Below are 19935 nucleotides of genomic sequence, written 5' to 3' on the forward strand. Positions count from 1 at the left end.
GATTCTGATTCATTGATAATTGTTCGAAATTTTTTGCTGATAATAGTTTATCTAATAGAGCTCTATTAATTAACATTTTAATACGTACTTCGATTACGGTACTTTCCACTAACCTAATGGCGGCAATTCGAAAAGCGGTAGAATCTGATAGATTTATTATCAGGGACTTGTATTTAACGAAATACGGATTGGTGCTGAAGTTGGTGCTTGTAGAGTATTCTTGACTAGTATCGTATTCATAGCTGTATAGAAAAAAAATTCTAAAATCTTAAAATTCAAAAATATTGAGTTATGAACTCAACAAGATCTTTAGGAAAAAAAGTTATAAAATCGTAAAATTCAAAAATATTGAGTTATGAACCCAACAAGATCTTTCGGAAAAAGATTCTAATATCATAGAATTAAAAAATGTTGAGTTATGAAAATTGTGAAATTCGTGGAAGACAGAAGTTGCAATGGACACGTGCACATCTTGGAAATCGATGCAAATGGTTCGCGAGTTGTTCGTTTGTTTCACCTTCCATCGTTTTCCGTTGGTATCGATGAATCACATCTAGCCTGCAACTTTTATGCAACCCGTAACGTTGCAAATAAGGTTATTACAATCAGGTGAATCCTCATAGTTTTACCAAGCAAGGTTGTTCGCTTGATATGTATAGCTCGGTGCACGAGCGTTGCATATCGCCATTATTACATTACCGTTCAAAAGTACGGATCATTACTTATACTCTTTTATATAAAACCAAATCTTTCATTTCTTTACCAACAAATTTTGTTACAGACAAATTTTATTATAGCACTTGTATAGAATAATATTCTTTTTAAGGAGACACTGGAAGAATTGTTAAATAATATGAAAATTAAAATCAGGTGGAAATTTTGTTGACAAAATATTTGTAATATATTCAGAATGTTAAATACTATATGTAGAATGTTAAATATTAGATAATATTAGTAAATTGTAATAGTAACAATAGTAGTGACTTGGTCAATAGAGATAAAATTTAAAAAAAATTATGTAAAGTACAAAAATTAAATTCAGGTGAAAATATCATTGACAAAATACTCATAATATATTCAGAATATTAAATACTACATGTAGAACATTAAATATTAGATAATATTAGTAAATTGTAATAATAACACTAGTAATGACTTGGTCAATATAAAAGCAATTTAAAGAAAATATTGTAAAATACAAAAATTAAAATCAAGTGAAAGTATCATTTACAAAATACTCACAGTACATTCAGAATATTAAATGCTATATATAGAATATAAAATGTTATATAATATTCCTAAATGGTAATAGTAACACTAACAATGACTTAGTCAATAAAAAAAATTTGTAAAAATATCAAATACCATAAAAATTAAAATCAGGTAAAAATATCATAAGTAAATAGTAATAACACTAGGAGTGACTCAGTCAACAAAAAAGTAATTAAAAAAAATCTCAAATACAAAAAATGTTCCGTTTTCCTTTTCAGCTACTTTCAATACATTCTTTCCTTAAAAGCCCCATAATTCACATGAAAGTAACTTTTGAACGCTAGTGTATGTCAGCACTTGGCTACTGTTACCTGTGACCGAGGCTCGTAATCTAAACAGATAATTCCCACTGTTTAACGTTATTTAGTGATGTCTACTACATATTCGATGAGTCCGTACGAGCGGTTCAATGTTCCCGCCTCGTACGACCTAGATCTAGTCGACAATTTTTTATCTACTATTTTATTTTGTTTTTTTATATTCATGACCCTCTCTTGGCAAGTTCACGTGCATTCCTAACGGTACGCCGATCGAATCATAGATTAGTACACGAAATATATATTAAAACGAGAGAATTCTACCGTGAAATCTAGTCTGTTCGTGAACGTCGGATTCGATCAATCGCGTCTAGTGAGGATCTAAAATGCCCTCGAATGTTCGAAATTATCGGAGATGCTGCTTAGAACATTTTTCGGTGACAGGTGAGTGAAGCACTTCTCGCTTTTTATCACTGAAATTGAGATAGTTAGATGTACATAATTATGTATATAAAAAGTCTGTCTACAAGTATCTACTGTATTTATTATATCTCTAGTTACTAGTATAAGAATACTAGTCACTATAGAGTAAAGAATACACGAGAGTCTACTGTACCATTTATCGCAAATAACCATCACCGCCATTAATCGAGATCCTTCTCACTGGAGGTCTACTGTATTTGTCCAGAACAAGGGTTTGATTACGTTTATTAGAAAGAACCCGCATTGTGTGGTCTGTTATACATTTCGAAAACGATTCATAATATCCGAGGGTTAAAGTCCGTTTTGTGAAGTCGATTAATAATCATTCCTTCCTTTGATGTCATCGCACCGATTACATACGTATGAGAAGCTTTCACGGAGATAAATCATGGATGCACCGAACTCTTCAGGCACTCCAGGTACTCCGGGACATCTAGCGAGCAACCCGTGAAAGCTCGTTCGTGTTGAAAGAAAAGTAGGAATCGCAACATCAAACGCTACATCTTCATATTATTTTTGTTTATGTTCACATCTTTTTATTTACAATTATTCAAACACTAAATACAGGAATAAGCTTGAACTTCAAAATTTTCACCCTGCAGTTTGCACGACAAAACTTAATATTAATAATTTTATTATTGTCGTAATCTTCATACCGTTCATCGATTCAATTTCTATCCATACAAATTTATAAAATGAATTTAAATAAATTTAAACCTAACCAAATTCATTTTATAAATTTATATATCTAATTTATGAAAAAATATTTATATATCTAATTTATAAAAGAATATTTATTTAAAAAAACCTAGGTTAGAGTTATAAATGAAGGTGTTTAGTCAAAAGAAAAAAATAATTGAAACCGCAAAGGGAAGTAAAAAAATCGAAAGATCGACTGCAGCCATTTTTACGCAATCGATTGTCGACTGCAATGTCACCGGCAGCCTCTAACTCTAAATAAAACGGACCTGCGCAAGGAAGGAAGTAAAGGCAGAGAAAAAAGAAGGAGGCGAGCGTGAAAAAAAGAAGGAAGAGAAAAAGAGAAGACGTTCCGAGGCTGGGGCATCGAACCGTGACCCGAGCAGCACCTGTTGCCGCCTCCACGCTCCTAGATTAATACGAACCGACCTAACCTGCCGCCTCCGCTCCCTACTAGCCGCGTAGGCACAGTTGAACTACTATAACCTCTCCTGCAAACAGATTCCATGGACCGTGACCGTTAAAAAGCTCGACCGTGAGTTCATCGACGCGACGAGGTTGGATCGTAGGTTAGTCGGTTGTCTGCCTCTTTGATCGTTACACAAGTGTCTTCATTCATCGCGGCGGTTGAAACGAGTTAAAGGAGCCAATCTCGCATTCCATGTCGAGATTCGATCGTTCCGGGAAAGCAATTAATTAATCGGAGAAATTAATGAGAACGTCTGCGATCGTTAACGATAAAACTGTTCGATCACAACAGAGGATTCGATACGACTTCTCGTAATTCGACTGGACGCGATTTCATACTGATCGTTTCGATACTAACCTTTGTCATGATTTCGAAATCCGTTTCATTGTTGTATGTTCTTTACGTCAAAAAGTAGATTAGTAAGGTTAAAGATGACTATCGTAAACACTGTGAACATTCATTTGTTTGTTATGGACGAATAGTTCATAACAGCTGAACGAGCACAAACGAATGCGCCCGATCGTTAACTCTAAACGCACCCTAATAAAGACGGTAGAACACTTACGGTTACTAGAGCATTCGTGATATCGCGCCGATAGGTCACTATAATTAGAAACAATTATGCTCGCGTGCCCGAGATGCGATACATCGATATCGACTCTCGACGTTTATTACGTCGATCGAATCGTTCTAAACGACTCCGCTTGAAAATGGTGCGGAACCGAACACGCAGGCTTTTTGTGAATGCGAATCAGAGCCTGTAATTTCACGAATCGGATGCGTCCTACATGCATACGTCCGCGTGCGTTTAAATTGATTAAATTTCTTTTTTCAACACATTTATTTGATTGAAAATTCGTTGAAGGATCGAGACGATGCGCGAAACGACTTATAATCGAGTCGCGCAGGCGCAGTGCAAAAAAATTCTCACGGTAAGATGATCGGCAAGTGCAATTCGATATTTCTCGAATGGTTTCGAGTATCTGTTCTCGGTCAGCACCCTTCGTCGAAGGTCGACGCAAGATCGTACCGCAAACAATTCTCGTTTTCTACATCCGTGGAATCTGTACAACGTGGATAATGTCTACTACGAGTTGTACACGCGTGCCAGTATTCGCGTACACCGGGAATGTTTACGATTACTCGAACGGTACAATCGAACGCCGCGTAGTACGATTTCCACTAGTCACGTGACTTGCGTACGAATCGATACTGTCGATAAGGAGCACATTCGACAGAGGACGAACGAGGAACACAATAAATAGGGGTTAACTGAGAGTTTCATCGATTACGTGTCCCGGTAATTGTCGAACATTACGAGTATCATGAGGTAAAAAAAACACAAGTCCGAATGATTGATTGTCGGCAATGTCATTAATTTACAACTCATTATACGCTACCATTCTGGTCGATTACGTACACGATTCTTGTCTATAAGGATACTCGTGGTTGTGGTAGGAACACGACACACGTCGCCACTGTACAACGTAATTTAGCACACTCGTGCGTACAATGATAGTCATTTTGCAATTAACCGGTAATGCCCGAAGTTACGTGCATACAACATTGTGCGATACAACGTTCTATTTACTATTTTTTCCTTACGCATTTAGCATTACAAATGACTAGCTCCACGGTGGAGTTAATATGACCTTGAAAAAATGCCGTACAATGGGCCATATAAACACGATTTATGTGACGGGACATATATTTTCAATTTCCAGACATTAATCGCTTAATCAATAACCTCTTGCAGAAAGAGACGCATAGCTCTTTCAAACACGAACGTAGAAATGTTATAATTGCGCGTGGAGAGTGATTAATTAAATTCCGCGTTGAAGGAAAACGAAAGGCGGAAGACGGTAGAGGATTCATGTACGCACGTAACCGGCTTGCGAAAACGGAAAGTAGAAACGAATTGACACTTACCGGCAATCCGTAAGACGGCTCTGTCAGCAGGATCGAGCTGCAGGATGCTCAATGGTTTGTCCTTTACCCATTCCTTCAGGCTTCCATCCAGCTCGAACTCCATTATCCAAAAAAAATCTTCTGCGACCTTTCCTCTCTTTTCTTTCTTACACCATATTCATGCAACTCCCCTCGCTTGGCACTGTTTTCACAACCACTAGACAATTTCACAACCGCGACACACAAGTGAGCCGTGTATTACGTCGTCTTCGCTCGATAGCGTCCACCAGCGGCGAATAGTGCACCGCAGTTATCGACAGCAGGCAGCTGGCAACTTTGCACGCGATATTAGATACGACATCCTTGTTGTTTCCGATCTCTCTCCTTCCGTCGCGCGTAGCCTTTTCTTTTCGGGGAACCTGCTCTAATCGAGAACGGTTTGGTCGTACAGGAAGCACGTGGAACTCGAATCCACCATTGCCGCGCGTTTATTTACTTGTACGCCGCTGTTGGGTACAGTACAGTGTACCGCTGCGTAGAAGTGCACGAACTGCACGCCGTAACGGAAGGAAGAGGGAGGTGGTGGCGAAGAGACGACGTACAAGGGAAAGCGTACAATGTCTGGCGTTCTTTCAACGATGCTTCGCCAATAACTTGACGATATAGAGCGACAGGTATCACTTTTCTATCCGACGAAGCAACGTGCTTCCTGTGCACGCCGATAATCACCGATGCTTCGTATCTTTGTCGTCAGCGGCGCTTAGGTCAGGTTAGATTTGGCTCAAATGTTTAGGTCAGCCTCGACCTCGCGGACACGTCCTCGCAGATTCTTGTCGTTGGTACGTTTTGAGACCTCTGTCACGATCCCAAAGATTCTTTACTATTTTACTTGACGAAACATCTTTATTCTAATTCTATCGCTCTTCACATTATTCCGTTTTGGAAACATTCTGTAAATACAAATAGGAAAAGGTTAATTATGCATACAATGACCTGTTACTGCCATAGCTTAAGTAGATAATCTAACCTTAACCTAATAAAAGTAGAACCATATATAATCTTAGGCAATGATGAAATTTAATGTGACCTAACCTGTCATCGGTAATCTAACCTAAGCTGAACTTAACCTAAGCCTAACCTAACCCAAATAATGAACCAATTTTCATACAGCTTCAATAATCGAATTATAGGTTTCAGAAAATACTTAACATAATTTTAGACACCTAAAAGACATAACATGGAACGTAATTTTTTTGAACCTTTTTATAAAGATACGTGTGCAACGTCAAGTGTACATAAGGAGGAAGCGTATCAATATTTTAGTGATTGAATTATGACTCACGAGTGGGAGGGAAAGTTGTTACTCGTGAATCACTGCTTTCTTCGAAAAATTTCATAATGGAAGTAGTAAAGTTACTATATGTGAAGCTATTAATTGCTATGATAAAAGAGAAGTTCGATAGAAAGGGCCGGAAACGGATGCGGTAAAATATCGCGTCAGACTTATTCTCGAGCAACGTTATAAAAAATTGATATATGCGTAAATTCTTAGACACATATCGTCGTTCTACTTTCAAACGGAACTACTTGCTTACGCTATGCATCTACGAGTAGAATTGTAATTAGTTCAAATATTTAGCCTTCTAAAATATCATTTTTTTTCTCAAATTTGACTACAAAACAGCTGTGTGTATTAAAGTGTTTATGACAGAAATTTTTAACTCTTTCGAGTATTTATTTTTTCACTTTACACGCAAAAACATCGACATCCGTTCTGCATCCACGCTTCAAAAGACCTCAGTTTACACGCATGCAGTGTTCTTTTCTCCCCCTTTCTCTTTTTACGTCAAATTTAGAATTGTCGGAATACAAAACCATAATAAATACTTTCTGCTGTTTTTCCACTGAGTAACCAGACACAACAACTTTCTTATTTCAAAACATTCCTTCTCGGCGAAACAAAAGATATAACCTGGATTGCATTCGCGTTAAACCTAACCTTACAGTTTCTGTACTATAATGAAACTATAATCAATTACGTATCGATAACATAATCATAGAATGATTTTTTTGATTCTGCGTTAAAAAATCGTGACACTCTAGAAACGTATAGAGGTCTAATGTTTTGTCTCCGAGGTAAAAGACACGGGATATACAGTATCAAGAATCAGCGACATCTGCAAAAGACATTTGCTCAAGAGTCTAATCAAGATAACCGCTTGACCGAAAATAATGAAAAGCAATTCCCGATTCGCTCGTACGTATCAGTTCGAATCTTGAAACAAACAATGTGTTCGACGTAATACAATATGGATGAAACGATATCCTATCTCATCTAGATCTACATAGATTCTAAAAGGAACGAAGTCATTGAAATTCTCATTACGGTAACGATATCTAAGGAAATAGGAAGGATGTGCATTACCGTACGGATCATCTGTCGAGTAGAATGCGAAACCAGGAAAAATCAATGTTCACCGGTACTCTCGTTGAACTTCTTTGTCGGCAACGGGGCAACCAAATTCGTAGTATATCCTTTTGCGTTTTTTCACACACTTTCCAATAAAAAACACTAAATACTTGTACGCAGAGACATCGCATTATCACTTATCATAGCAACATTCGAGTTAGAAATACGACCCGGTTCCTGACGACGCGCCTAGCAGACGACATTTTGCTTTTGACGAATTTGTCCGAAGTCCGTCGACCGTCTCCGAACTCGACTGAATCGGCTGCTGCCCTGATTCGCAACGCCACTGCGTGCTCACTCCACCGCCCTATGCGTTTTCCCCAATCCAATAATCTTTTTCCTTATTCGCTTACGTATTGTCTACTTATTTTTTCTCTTTCCAATTTTATTTCGAGTAAACATTCCTCCTTCGCATTCCTGAAAACAGCGAAGGGAGTCGAGGATACTGAGGAAGGAAAATAAATGAGAAAATGTATTTAGCGTTATAAAGTATTAAAATTTAATGATTATTCGATGCTTGACATTATAAAATTTTGTAAAAAAAAGACCTTCCACTAAAAACAGGTGTAATTTACATATGAATGAATGGAACGTGTCTGACATCATACCTATAACGGATGACATCAACTTTTCACTAGGAGATTAGTCTCCACCGCCATCGGCCATTCATATAGCGGCAAACGGTAGCCTTCGCGGCCACTTGCTTCATTTGATGTCACCGCTAAATAAAGCGACTGACACGGTCGGTAAATACGAGGACGATCTTTCGAGTAACACCTATTCCATAATTAGATGTTTATTAAGAGATTCGTTGAATATCAGTTTCAAAGTCCAATGTATCATACATGATCTTATCATCAGGTTAACGATGTGCTGATGTTTTCCAACATGACTTTGAGATCATGGATTATTAGGTTTGGCTGATTGAGCTCTGTCGTTATTTTCTGCTTGGAGTTTATCTCTATTAACTTGTTTTTCTGTCTGCAACGTTCCAATAATGTCTTCTTTCTGCTTAATGATATCGTTTAAATGCTGCACTTTATGTCGGTAGATACGCTTCATTCGGCGAACACGTAGTTCTTGTAGCTTTATACGTTTTTCCGCAGACTCTGCTTGCTGTCTCGCACCTCTTCGGACAATCTGAAAACAGCAGTTATGTGACATATACCGGAATTTCTCTTTTATGTACTCAATCCTGCTAACATGTTAAACAATTTATACCCACTTCTAATTGGTTCTTCAAATCATCCACCCGATTCGTAATGCTCTTCCCAAGGCGATCGATGTTTGCATTTTCTTTTTCTGTTTCGCGTAAAAGAGTCAGCAACTTTTCTCTTTCCGCGACCATCCTCTCATATTCAGAAAATAATTCTTCGCAATAAGCAGTTGCCTTACTTAACTGTCCTTTGAGAGAATCACGTGAAACTCGAGTTGAATAAACAAGGCCTTGCATGTGCTCCATTTTGCGTTGCGTGCGTCTGAAGAAAATCTACGTATATGATACATGCGAATGAGACAGATAAAAATGATCTTTAGAAACAGAAAAACAATGGATATCTTACTTCAAGTTTTTCTCGAGGTTTTCCACTAGACCTTTCAAGTGATTTCTTTCGGCTATAGCCATCACAAGTTCTTTCTCGTTCTCTGGTTGATTCTCTTCCATGCGTTTTATTTGAGTGCAAAGATTTCGTTTTTCATTTTCATACCGATATTTTAATTCGTCTAACAGTTTTTTACATTCTTCGATGGCGGCAGTGTGGACGGTCGTCGGTATCGTTTGATCCTCTTTGTTTTTCATTTTTTCAAATTCTTTGCTTAAAATTTCGTATTTCCCGCGCAGGTTGCTCAGTTCCGATGCGCAGGACATATTTTCTTTTCTGAGCGCTTCGTTACGCTTCAAAATTATTTCCATTTTTAATTCGTATGATGATCGTATTTCAGCAGATTCCCTTTTTAAATTTGCAGCTTCCTTTTGCAACAGATCGTTCTGCTTCTTCAAAGATGCTGTATTTTCAACCAATGTCGTAATTTCTTTTGCATATCCATTACACTGCAAATTTTATTTAAATGTTATTCAGATTAGACAGATAATTTACCTCAGACTTTAAGTAATGATTACCTCTAACTTTAATTCTTCTACTTCCTTGTGCATAAGTTCATTCTCTGTGATGACTTCTTTACATCTATTACCAAAGTCAGCCATCTCTTGTTCATACATGCGGAGAAGTTCACGTTTTTCTGATATATTCTCTTGATAGGCATTCAACAGTGGGCCTAATGCATGAAAATTAATGCTTCCCCATACTCTGTGATTGTACCTCTCTTCTTTTTCACCACTTTCTACATTCACAGAATTGATCTCAAGTTTATGATCTCTTAATTTATCTTGATACCTCTCCAGTTCAGCATTTAATTGATAGACAATATTTTTTAAAAGTAATATATCTTCATTTGATTGAACTTTCTGTGTTTCAAGTCTCTCATTGCGTTTTGTTAGCTCAGCTTTTGCCTCTTCCAACTCTCGTACCATATGAATTAAGGTTTCATAATGTGAACATATACTTTTATATTCTATTTCTCGTTGCTCTAATAAAGTACCTAGTTTTTGACATTCCTCTTCAACATGTTTATATCGTTTTTCTAATTTATGATATTCATTAGCTATTCTTAGGGAATCTTTAGAAGGATGTTTGTTCCTTATTTTTGAAGACACATCTGCTGTAAGAAAATATTATTTTAAGCATTATTTATGCATGAAACAGAATATGTTTTAATTTATACTTACTAATGGTATCTAATTCAACATCGTCTTCAAATGATTGTTTTTGTACTTCACTATTACTATGTGCTTTCTTATTTTTTCCATGATCACGTTTCTTATGCCTTATTGATATATTATCTTCATTATCATCCATATCATCTATGTTCCAATCTGACGAATTTTTATGAGCCCCATGAGATTTAAGCGTATGTTTAGCTTTTGAAGCACGTCTGCGACAATAAACTGGCTTACTAGTCTCAGAACTACTATTTATAAAGGATGCTCTTCTGTAACTGTGCTATATACAAAACATCTTATGTATCAAAATAAAGTACAAAATCTCTAAAAAAAATGTATTACCTTCTTTTTTCCCTGCTCCACATTGCCCTCATAACTAGCCATTGTTAAATTTTACATCTTACATAAAAGATATCACATCAAGACTGATCAAAATACTTAAACGTTAAACGACTTTTACGCCACGAATTCATTGCAAATCTATTTAATCTATTTAAATTTGCGAAAAATATGCGCGCTTGCGTTCGACTGTTCCAATATGTTTTTATCGTCCAAGTTTGTGATTCTATCATTTCCATGGCAACCAATTTAATTCAATGATATGGTATCATATAACTAGTTTAGAAATTAGGATATGTTTCACAAAGAACAATTTTTCAAAGATATATAGCAACAATTTAACACGTATTAAACATACGCTTTATTGGTTATAAACAACTTTTTAAATACGTTTTATATATTGGAACACTGTCATCATCTAGTGGTGGAGATTAGAAATATATTGGGTTATTCGTTCTGAAAATAGTACGGGCAGTGTCATCTAGTTGTGGGAATGAAAACTAAATGGTATCATTTTCTCAAGAAAAGACCACTGTCACCATTTAGTTACGCATGAAATTATCGAAATACAAAATTGGGCAAAACTTCGTAAATTTTGCAAGTAAGCTCTTTTTTACCAAAAAAGATATGTGTGAAAATGGCTTTTGGCGACTCGGTGGAAAGTTTTGCCACATTTTTATGTCATTCCCTGCATCATCGACGAGACACAGTATAGTGTGCGATCTGTTCTTAAAATATAATCTACATCTTCGGGCCCACGGAATACATTGCTATCAATATAAAATTAATATTAATAAATATATGATAAATAAATAGCAAATTAATCAATAAAATCAGTATAAATTAAATTTAAAAAAAAATTGATCAAGTGGCGCCATCTCTCCGGCGAACAGGGTGAACTACACACTTTTCAAACTCTACTTTAATTAGTTCCATTTTCCACCGCTAGACGGCAGCACATAAGCCTTAGCGCCCTCTAACGGCAGTTTCGGGAACTAACGGAGGAGCTGTTTCAAAACCGTGTAGTTCACCCTGTTCGCCGAAGAGATGGCGCCACATGTTCAATTTTTTAAAAATCCAATTATTATTGATTTTATTGGCTTAATTCACTATAATATGCTGTAATATTAATCTACAATTAATTTTGTATCAAATATTTACTATTTTCTATATATCATCATAATAAAAAATCAAGTTCTTATAATGCATAGTCATGTGGCCATATAACGGGTGGCTATATAACAAGTAAACTTATGTTCTATGCATGAGAGTCACATGTGAGAGTATGAAATATAACGAGGCAATATAACGAGTTCCTCCTCATTTTGTCAGAAAATATTTTTTTACAGTTATGCTATCATTATGTTGGCTCACGCCATTCGTCAAAGCAGACGAAACTAAAGAAACAAACTGCACTTACGTCCACGATCTCACCTCCGAAGAAAACTATTACATTTACAATCCCGAATTTCCGAAACCATATCGAGGACCACAGTCATGCTCGTGGACAATAAACAGCGACTATCGCGTTAACGTGGTTTGCAAGCTATTCGAATTACCATCGGTAAGATAATTATCGTGAAATTCCACTTTCATCGCAGAGCGATATGGAACGATATTGTACAACAATGGAATAATAAAATGCACATTGCAGGGTTTCCGTTGTTTGTTAGATAACTTGACCGTCGAAGCTAGTTCTAATAGTATACATAGATTTTGTGGCAATGATGCGGTCAATGTTACATCCGATGGACCCACAATGGTAGTGAAGCTATTTGCATCTGTATGGTCGACGGGTGGTCGATTCCTCTGCGATGTAATGGCGGTTAAAAAACCGTCGGATGCTGAGGGTTGTGAGTGTGGATGGCGGAATCCTGTACGTATACTTTTTCAATTTTAAGGTCTGAGATCCGCCATTTTGAAGGTCACAAACTGGAGTCTCAAATTTCTGAGGCATCAAATTTCCTAAGTCCCAAATTTCTGAGGTCTCCAATTTCTCAAGTTCTAATTTTCTGAAGTTTTAAATTTCTCAAGTTCCAAGCTTCTGAGGTTTCAAATCTCCCAAGTCCCAATTTTCTGAAGTTTCAAATTTCCTAAGTCCCAAATTTCTGAGGCATCAAATTTCCCGAGTTCCAATTTTCTGAGGCATCAAATTTCCCAAGTTCCAATTTTTTGAGGTTTTAAATTTTTCAAGTTCCAAGCTTCTGAGGTTTCAAATCTCCCAAGTTCCAATTTTCTGAAGTTTCAAATTTCTCAAGTCCCAAATTTCTGAGGTCTCAAATCTCCCAAGTTCCAATTTTCTGAAGTTTCAAATTTCCCAAGTCCCAAATTTCTGAAGTTTCAAATTTCTCAAGTTCCAAGCTTCTGAGGTTTCAAATCTCCCAAGTTCCACATTACTAAAATTCCAAATTCCCAAAGTTCCAAGCTTCAGAGGTCCTAACATTCCAAGGTTCTAAGATCACAACTAGCCCCAAATTCCTAGGGTTCCAAGGCTCTAAGCTCCAGAATTCCCAAGTCCCAGCATTCTAAGGTCCAAATTCCTAAAGTTCCAAACTTCTAAGTTTCCAAATTCCTAAATTCCCAGGTTCTCAAAATCTTAGCTCTCTATGATCCCAAATTTCTAAAGTTCCCACCTCCTAAGAGCCCCAGTTCCCAAAACCCCAATTTCCTGCTTTCTAAATTCCTAAAGTTCCAAACTTCTAAGTTTCCAAATTCCTAAATTCCCAGGTTCTCAAACTCTTAGCTCCCTATGATCCCAAATTTCTAAAGTTCCCACCTCCTAAGAGCCCCAGTTCCCAAACCCCCAAATTTTCTACTCTCCAAATTCCTAAAACCCCAAAGTCCCAAATTCCCAAACTCCTCAAACTTCTCAAATTCTAAAAATCCCCATATACCAAAGTTAAAAATTCTCAAAGTACCACCTCCCCAAAATCCAATCCCTGCTTTCTATTATACTCTTATATCAAACCCAAACCATATTTCAATGACCTATCAAGTGAATCTATCGACATTCCTCGAGTGAATTTTCATCAATGAAACAAAACTCCGCCATATTTAGAACAAAATCGTCGGCGGAATGGACGCAGGAGTGAACGAATTCCCCATGATGGCGGGCCTAGTCGATTTCAGGCAGCGTAACATAACTTGTGGCTCCACAATAATATCAAACAGATACGCAACCACAGCGGCTCATTGTTTCAAAAACGGGACAGAGCCTAGAGATTATGGTCTTCTCGTAGGCGATCATGACTTGCGCACAGGTAGGAAAGCTTCTTGAGGATCATATTTCAGTAATGGACAATGTCGATGTGTTATCTCGTGGGTTGTCTTCTGTACTTAGCCAGTGGTGTTTGATTTTGATGTTTAGGCACGGATACAAATGCCACTGTATTGCATAGACTGAGGAGTATTACCATACACCCTGACTATCGCAAAAATCCGGACGTAAACGATATAGCTATTGTAAAAACGGAACTGGAAATAAAGTTTAGCAACCAGGTTGGACCAGCTTGTTTACCGTTCCAACACTCGCCGGACACGTTTGGAGGAAGTTACGTTGAACTATTGGGTAATGGTGCTGGACAGAGATTAATGTGACTGGTATATGTAATGGAAAGTAGGGTATAGAATCCTCATGATTCCAAGATCAGATTCCAGTATCCATCAGTGTCTTAGAATCTAGCGTCTTTGTATCCACAAATTTTTTGTGAAGGAGAAGTTATTTCTGAATTTCTATGATTGCAAAAGTTTTTGTTTGTAAATAGCTGGATTTTAATGGCACTAGTACCACAAGTCTTTAGATTTCATCTCTGAATCCTGAGATTCTTAAATCCCCACATCTGTAGATCCTCATGTGGCACTAACACTAGGATCCCAAATCTGTAGATTCCATCTTTACATTCTGAGATTATCACCAAATACCCTTAATTCCCCAAATCTTTAGATTTCCAAATCCTAGACTTCCAAGTCCCTAAATTGGCACATCCACATATCCCCAAATTCCCTTAATTCTCCAAATCCCTAGGTCCCCATATCCCGGACCCCCAAATCCCTAAACTGCCACATCCACATATCTTTAAATTCCCTTAATTCCCCAAATCCCTAGGTCCCCATATCTCACACCCCCAAATCCCTAAATTGCCACATCCACATATCCCTAAATTCCCTTAATTCTCCAAATCTCTAGGTCCCCATATCCCACACCTCCAAATCCCTAGGTCCCCATATCTCACACCCCCAAATCCCTAAATTGCCACATCCACATATCCCTAAATTCCCTTAATTCCCCAAATCCCTAGGTCCCCATATCTCACACCCCCAAATTCCTAAATCGTCACATCCACATATCCCCAAATCCCCAAACCGTCACATCCACATATCTCCAAATTCCCTTAATTCCCCAAATCCCTAGGTCCCCATATCCCAGACCCCCAAATCCCTAAACCGCCACATCCACATATCCCTAAATTCCCTTAATTCCCCAAATCCCTAGGTCCCCATATCTCACACCCCCAAATCCCTAAATCGTCACATCCACATATCCCCAAATCCCTAAATCGCCACATCCACATATCCCAAATTCCCTTAATCTCCCAAATCTCTAAATCCCTATACTCCAAACCTCCAAATCCCTAAACCACCACATCCACATATCCCCTAATTCAACGTCTCCAAAAATTATAATACCACTAAAAGCTAACGTAAGAACAGAAAAATATTGAAGAATCCCAATTACTTGCTTATAGAACATCGATTACCTCACTTAGTCCCAGAATTTAAGCATTTGTGTTAAAACCAGGTTGGGGTTTGACGGAGTTCGGCGGTCTACCACCCTCAGTCCTCCAAAAAGTTAGCCTAAGTGTACTGACCAACCTAGAATGTTCTAAAACATACCAGAACGTAACCTCGTCCCGACTTTGCACTTACGGCCAAGGCAAAGACAGCTGTCAGGTAAGACACAAGTCTGGATCACTTGTATATAAGACCCCAAGTTTGATCGCGATGTACAGATGGACAGCGGTGGGCCAGTTCTGTGGCAGAATCCTACCAGCAGACGACTTGTACTTATAGGAGTGATCAATCAGGGTATCGATTGCGGTATTTTCCCGAGTTTGAATATGAGGGTCGGTGCTTACACTGATTGGATCGTTTCGGTTACTTCAGGTACGGCTCTTGAGATGGTCTAAGATACTGGGTTCCCAACCTGTGTCTCGTGACCCCTGACGAGATCGTTATTTGATTGAATATTATATATGTGGATATGATGGATTCAATATTATACGTGGATATGATGGATTCAATATTATATGTGGATATGATGGATTCAATATTATATGTGGATATGATGGATTCAATATTATACGTGGATATGATTGAGTCAATATTACATAGGTATGATCACAGTGCTGTAGAATTGCATTTTGTTTTATTGTTTATAAGCTAAATATGATAGAACAACTGTAAGAGGGTACATGAAGATGTGGAGGTTTTGAGGATCTATGTTTTCGTGGATTTGAAGATGATGTGTCTTCAATGGTGTACTGCTTCAATGATGGTCTACTTAATGATGTACTGCTTTAATGATGGTCTACTTCATGATGAATATAAATATTTAGGTTTTTAGAGATATCAAGGTACCTAGGCTTTGGATGTAGATACCTAAGGGTCTAGGTGTTTTTGGACGTAGGTACCTAAGTATCTGGGTATCTAAGTATATAGGTACCTAAGTACCTAGGTATCTGGAGACATAGGTACTTAAGTGTCTAGGTATCTGGAGACATAGATATCTTCAGGTGTAGATGTCTACAGACCTAGATATCTAAAGCTAAATGTATCTAAGTACATAGGTAGATGTCCACAAATACATTTATCTAGAGACCTAAGTATCTATCTAGAGAGCTAAGTATCTATCTAGAGACCTAAGTATCTATTTAGAGACCTAAATATCTATCCAGAGACCTAAGTATCTATCTACAGATCTAAGTATCTATCTGAAGACCTAAGTATCTATTTAGAGACCTAAATATCTATCCAGAGACCTAAGTATCTATCTACAGATCTAAGTATCTATCTGAAGACCTAAGTATCTATTTAGAGACCTTAATATCTATCCAGAGACCTAAGTATCTATCTACAGACCTAAGTATCTATCTAAAGAGCTAAGTATCTATCTAAAGAGCTAAGTATCTACCTAGAGACCTAAGTATCTATCCAGAGACCTAAATATCCATCTAGAGACCTAATAATATCTATCTAAAGACCTAAGTACCTAAAGATGTCCACAACTAAAAACAAGAACATTCAGACATTTAAATACCTAAAAATATACCTCTCTACTATCATAAGTATCCAAGAATTACCTAAGAATATAGACATTGATAAGTGTACGACTTACGCGAGAATTATACAACTATTACAAAATGGGGTCATGAATACACAAAGGTTGGGAAACTCCAATTTAAGAGCTACCTTCACATAATTCTCACGATTTTGGTGTTTCAGATGCCTCGTATTGCATCAGTGAGTAAACCTACATACCCCGTAGGTTTCTCGATACATTTCCTATTATATTTTCATTGCGAAGGACGGATATACACGTCCTCGGAACATCCGGACTGTAAAGAATTTATCCACGTGCACGGTTATTTATTTTCTATACTAGTATCTAGAGACTTTTCTTGCAAGTATATTTACAGGGTGTTAATGTATAAATATTATTTATTTATCGAATTAAGTTGTTGAAAGCTAAAGTCATTGAATTAAGTTATTGAAAGCAAAAGTTATTGAATTAAGTTAAAGTTATCAAATGATACAAAAGCTACTTTAACTTGAGAATATTGTTATTCGATGAAATTGTCGAAGTTTTAGTTATTTTATAATTGAGGGTAGTTTTACATGAACCACCCTATTTATCAGTATTACCGATGGATCTGTACAACTGTATTAATAACAAATTTCCTAAAAAATGTTACAACTGTATTTAAAAATTGAAATAAATATTTGAAGTTACGATGGTGTTCTAATATAACCCTGAAACTAATTATTTTCAGCGGTAATTTTTAAAAACTTATTTATAGTGTAATGTAGAAGACTATACTGGAATTTATAACACTTTGTTTCGACGAGTATTATAGGATAAAAATTCTTGACACAAGTTATAAGGAGATTGTGGTTTATTAGTTGCAAACAATTCATCAAAGCAAACATTCACTCGTTATCTGAAAGATTTAAATCCGGTATGTGAATTGCCTCGAATTGTCAATTTTCCTTATATGAAGAATTATTTACAACTAATGAATTATGGCTCTATATGCATACACAAATGTTTTTGTAATGGTTTATTCTATGACACACCCATGAAACTTGCTTTTTATCTTATATTTATACAATTTTACGATTTTAATTTAGTGCAGGCTTAAAAGAATTAGGTACTGCATCAATAGTATCTAGGTGGTGTATTTGCATAAAATTTATTATTAAATATTGCCACTAAATATTATTATAATCTATAATATTATAATATAGTCTATTATTATAATTTACTACTATTATTATATTTATCTACATTTTTAATAGATCCTCGCCTTGCAATAAAGATCATCCATACAAAACCTAAGACTACACTAAACAATGAACTTCGCTAAAAATTTATTACCGAATAAAAATTTATTTATGTCTAATTACTATAATTTATAGAAATACCGCGTTCTTGAACATTTTAGACATAAACAACACAGAATAAATATTTATATATCTCTCGAAGAGTTCTACGATAATTTCACGAAGGTACAAAAATAGTCCAAGTGCTTTCACGCAACAGAAATTTAATTTCGGACATTTAATAATTAATTCAAATATTAATTATAATACTTGTACTTTATTAATAGATACGTATTCGATATACTCTTTATCGCGAAAATCGTTGATTAAAAAATTCGAGATGCATTATTTACATTGTTCCGCTTATCTCCTAATTAAACCTGATTAAAAACAAAATGCTTTTAATTAATCATGAAATTATCCTCGTTCCCGATACCGAGTTTTACGTCGTTAATGGTAGCATAATTATGTTGTCAAACGCGCAATTATCTTTTCACGTTTTGTCGTAGATTATTGTTTTTGTTACCAATGTTTTATCTGTTCATCACGACACTAGACATTTAATGGTAATGATCCCGATAATGTAACACAATACGGGTATTTATTTTAATAATATAAAATGACGTTACAAGGAAAGTGCTTTTCGTTAAATATTGTTTTCTTGTTCGGACGTATCAGTCGTTTTGCGATATTTGCTCACAAATTTGTCGCGCAATACATTATCTGAATGATTACTGGAACGATTAAAGTTTTAAATGATGGACATTTATGAAAAGGGATGAAGGTGGGAAGAAAAGGTATGCGGAGTGATGGGGAACTTTGCTGTGTAGGAAAATATAGGGTGTTTCATAATTAGTGTAGATCCTTGAAATGGAGGGTATCTGACATGATTCTGAATAAGATTTCCCTTTGTGAAAATGGGATTTGAAGATGAGTTTTTGAATTATTAAGGAAAGACGCTGGACTAATCAGAGCGCGAGGACTACGCGCGCTTAGCTAGTAGGCTCGAAGCTGTCTCGCGTCTGCGCACTCAATCTTTAACTTCCCAATCTCTAAATTCCCGATCCCTAACTTCCCGATACCTAAATTCCCGATCTCTAAATTCTCAAGGAACCCTAAATTTCCAATCACTAACTTTCCATTCACTAAATTCCCAATTCCTAACTTCCCAATCCTTAAATTCCCAAGGAACCCTAAATTTCCAGTTTCTAAATTCCCAATTCCTAACTTCCCAATCCCTAATTTCCCGATACCTAAATACCCAATCCCTAAATTCCCGATCTCTAAATTTTCAAGGAAACCTAAATTTCCAATCACTAACTTTCCACTCACTAAATTCCCAATCTCTGAATTCTCAAGGAACCCTAAATTTCCAATCACTAACTTTCCATGCACTAAATTCCCAATCCCTAACTTCCCAATCCCTAAATTCCCGATCCCTAAATTCCCAATCCCTAAATTCCCAATCCTTAAATTCCAGATCCCTAAATACCCAATCCCTAAATTCCCAAGGAACCCTAAATTTCCAGTTTCTAAATTCCCAATTCCTAACTTCCCAATCCCTAAATTCCCACTCCCTAATTTCCCAATCCCTAAATCCCCAATTTCTTAAACTTTCAATATTCCAAAATATGAAATAAATAATTTTCCAAAGCCCTAA

The 19935-nt window shown here is 36.6% G+C and overlaps 3 protein-coding genes and 1 long non-coding RNA gene across 12 annotated transcripts in view; 2 read left to right on the top strand and 2 right to left on the bottom strand.

Annotated features, from left to right (window-relative positions):
* shot (dystonin-like protein short stop) overlaps positions 1-7842 on the bottom strand; it is a 105072-nt gene extending 97230 nt beyond the window's left edge. For 4 of the 6 annotated variants that reach the window (XM_076533406.1, XM_076533404.1, XM_076533399.1 and 1 more), the window contains exons 1-2: positions 7514-7842; positions 5110-6038 (exon numbers count right to left, since the gene is read on the bottom strand). In XM_076533406.1, coding sequence (XP_076389521.1) covers positions 5110-5212 — 103 coding nt within the window. In that variant the 5' untranslated portion in view covers positions 5213-6038; positions 7514-7842. The remainder of the gene's footprint in view (positions 1-5109; positions 6039-7513) is intronic. The other 2 variants (XM_076533411.1, XM_076533416.1) reach the window with 2 other exon arrangements.
* On the top strand, positions 1439-17672 carry LOC100881376 (venom serine protease 34-like). The gene is made up of 8 exons (XM_003700753.2): positions 1439-1973; positions 12026-12240; positions 12331-12552; positions 13735-13936; positions 14044-14244; positions 15475-15626; positions 15686-15839; positions 17178-17672. The coding sequence occupies exons 1-8, from the start codon at positions 1916-1918 to the stop codon at positions 17201-17203; spliced, it is 1230 nt and encodes a 409-aa protein (XP_003700801.2). The 5' UTR covers positions 1439-1915; the 3' UTR covers positions 17204-17672.
* On the top strand, positions 6033-7736 carry LOC143264772 (uncharacterized). Its single transcript, XR_013038705.1, has 2 exons — positions 6033-7345; positions 7428-7736. It is a non-coding gene; the product is annotated as an uncharacterized LOC143264772 (long non-coding RNA).
* LOC100881152 (uncharacterized) lies at positions 8034-11079 on the bottom strand. 4 transcript variants are annotated; one of them, XR_013038701.1, is made up of 7 exons: positions 10680-11079; positions 10344-10617; positions 9678-10276; positions 9121-9608; positions 8784-9036; positions 8404-8698; positions 8034-8335 (listed from the first exon to the last, which is right to left on the bottom strand). XR_013038701.1 is itself a non-coding variant. In XM_003700751.3 (6 exons), exons 1-6 carry the CDS (start codon positions 10719-10721, stop codon positions 8459-8461), a joined length of 1893 nt encoding a protein of 630 aa, XP_003700799.2. In that variant the 5' UTR covers positions 10722-11079; the 3' UTR covers positions 8034-8458. The 4 variants fall into 4 exon arrangements, 3 of the variants coding, with proteins under 3 accessions (XP_003700799.2, XP_076389534.1, XP_076389535.1); XM_003700751.3 differs by having other exon boundaries at positions 8034-8698; positions 9678-10273; XM_076533419.1 differs by having other exon boundaries at positions 8034-8698; positions 10680-11078.
* Positions 17673-19935: the final 2263 nt, after the last annotated feature.

The sequence above is a fragment of the Megachile rotundata genome, chromosome 7 (genome assembly GCF_050947335.1).
Source record: "Megachile rotundata isolate GNS110a chromosome 7, iyMegRotu1, whole genome shotgun sequence".
Taxonomy (NCBI): domain Eukaryota; kingdom Metazoa; phylum Arthropoda; class Insecta; order Hymenoptera; family Megachilidae; genus Megachile; species Megachile rotundata.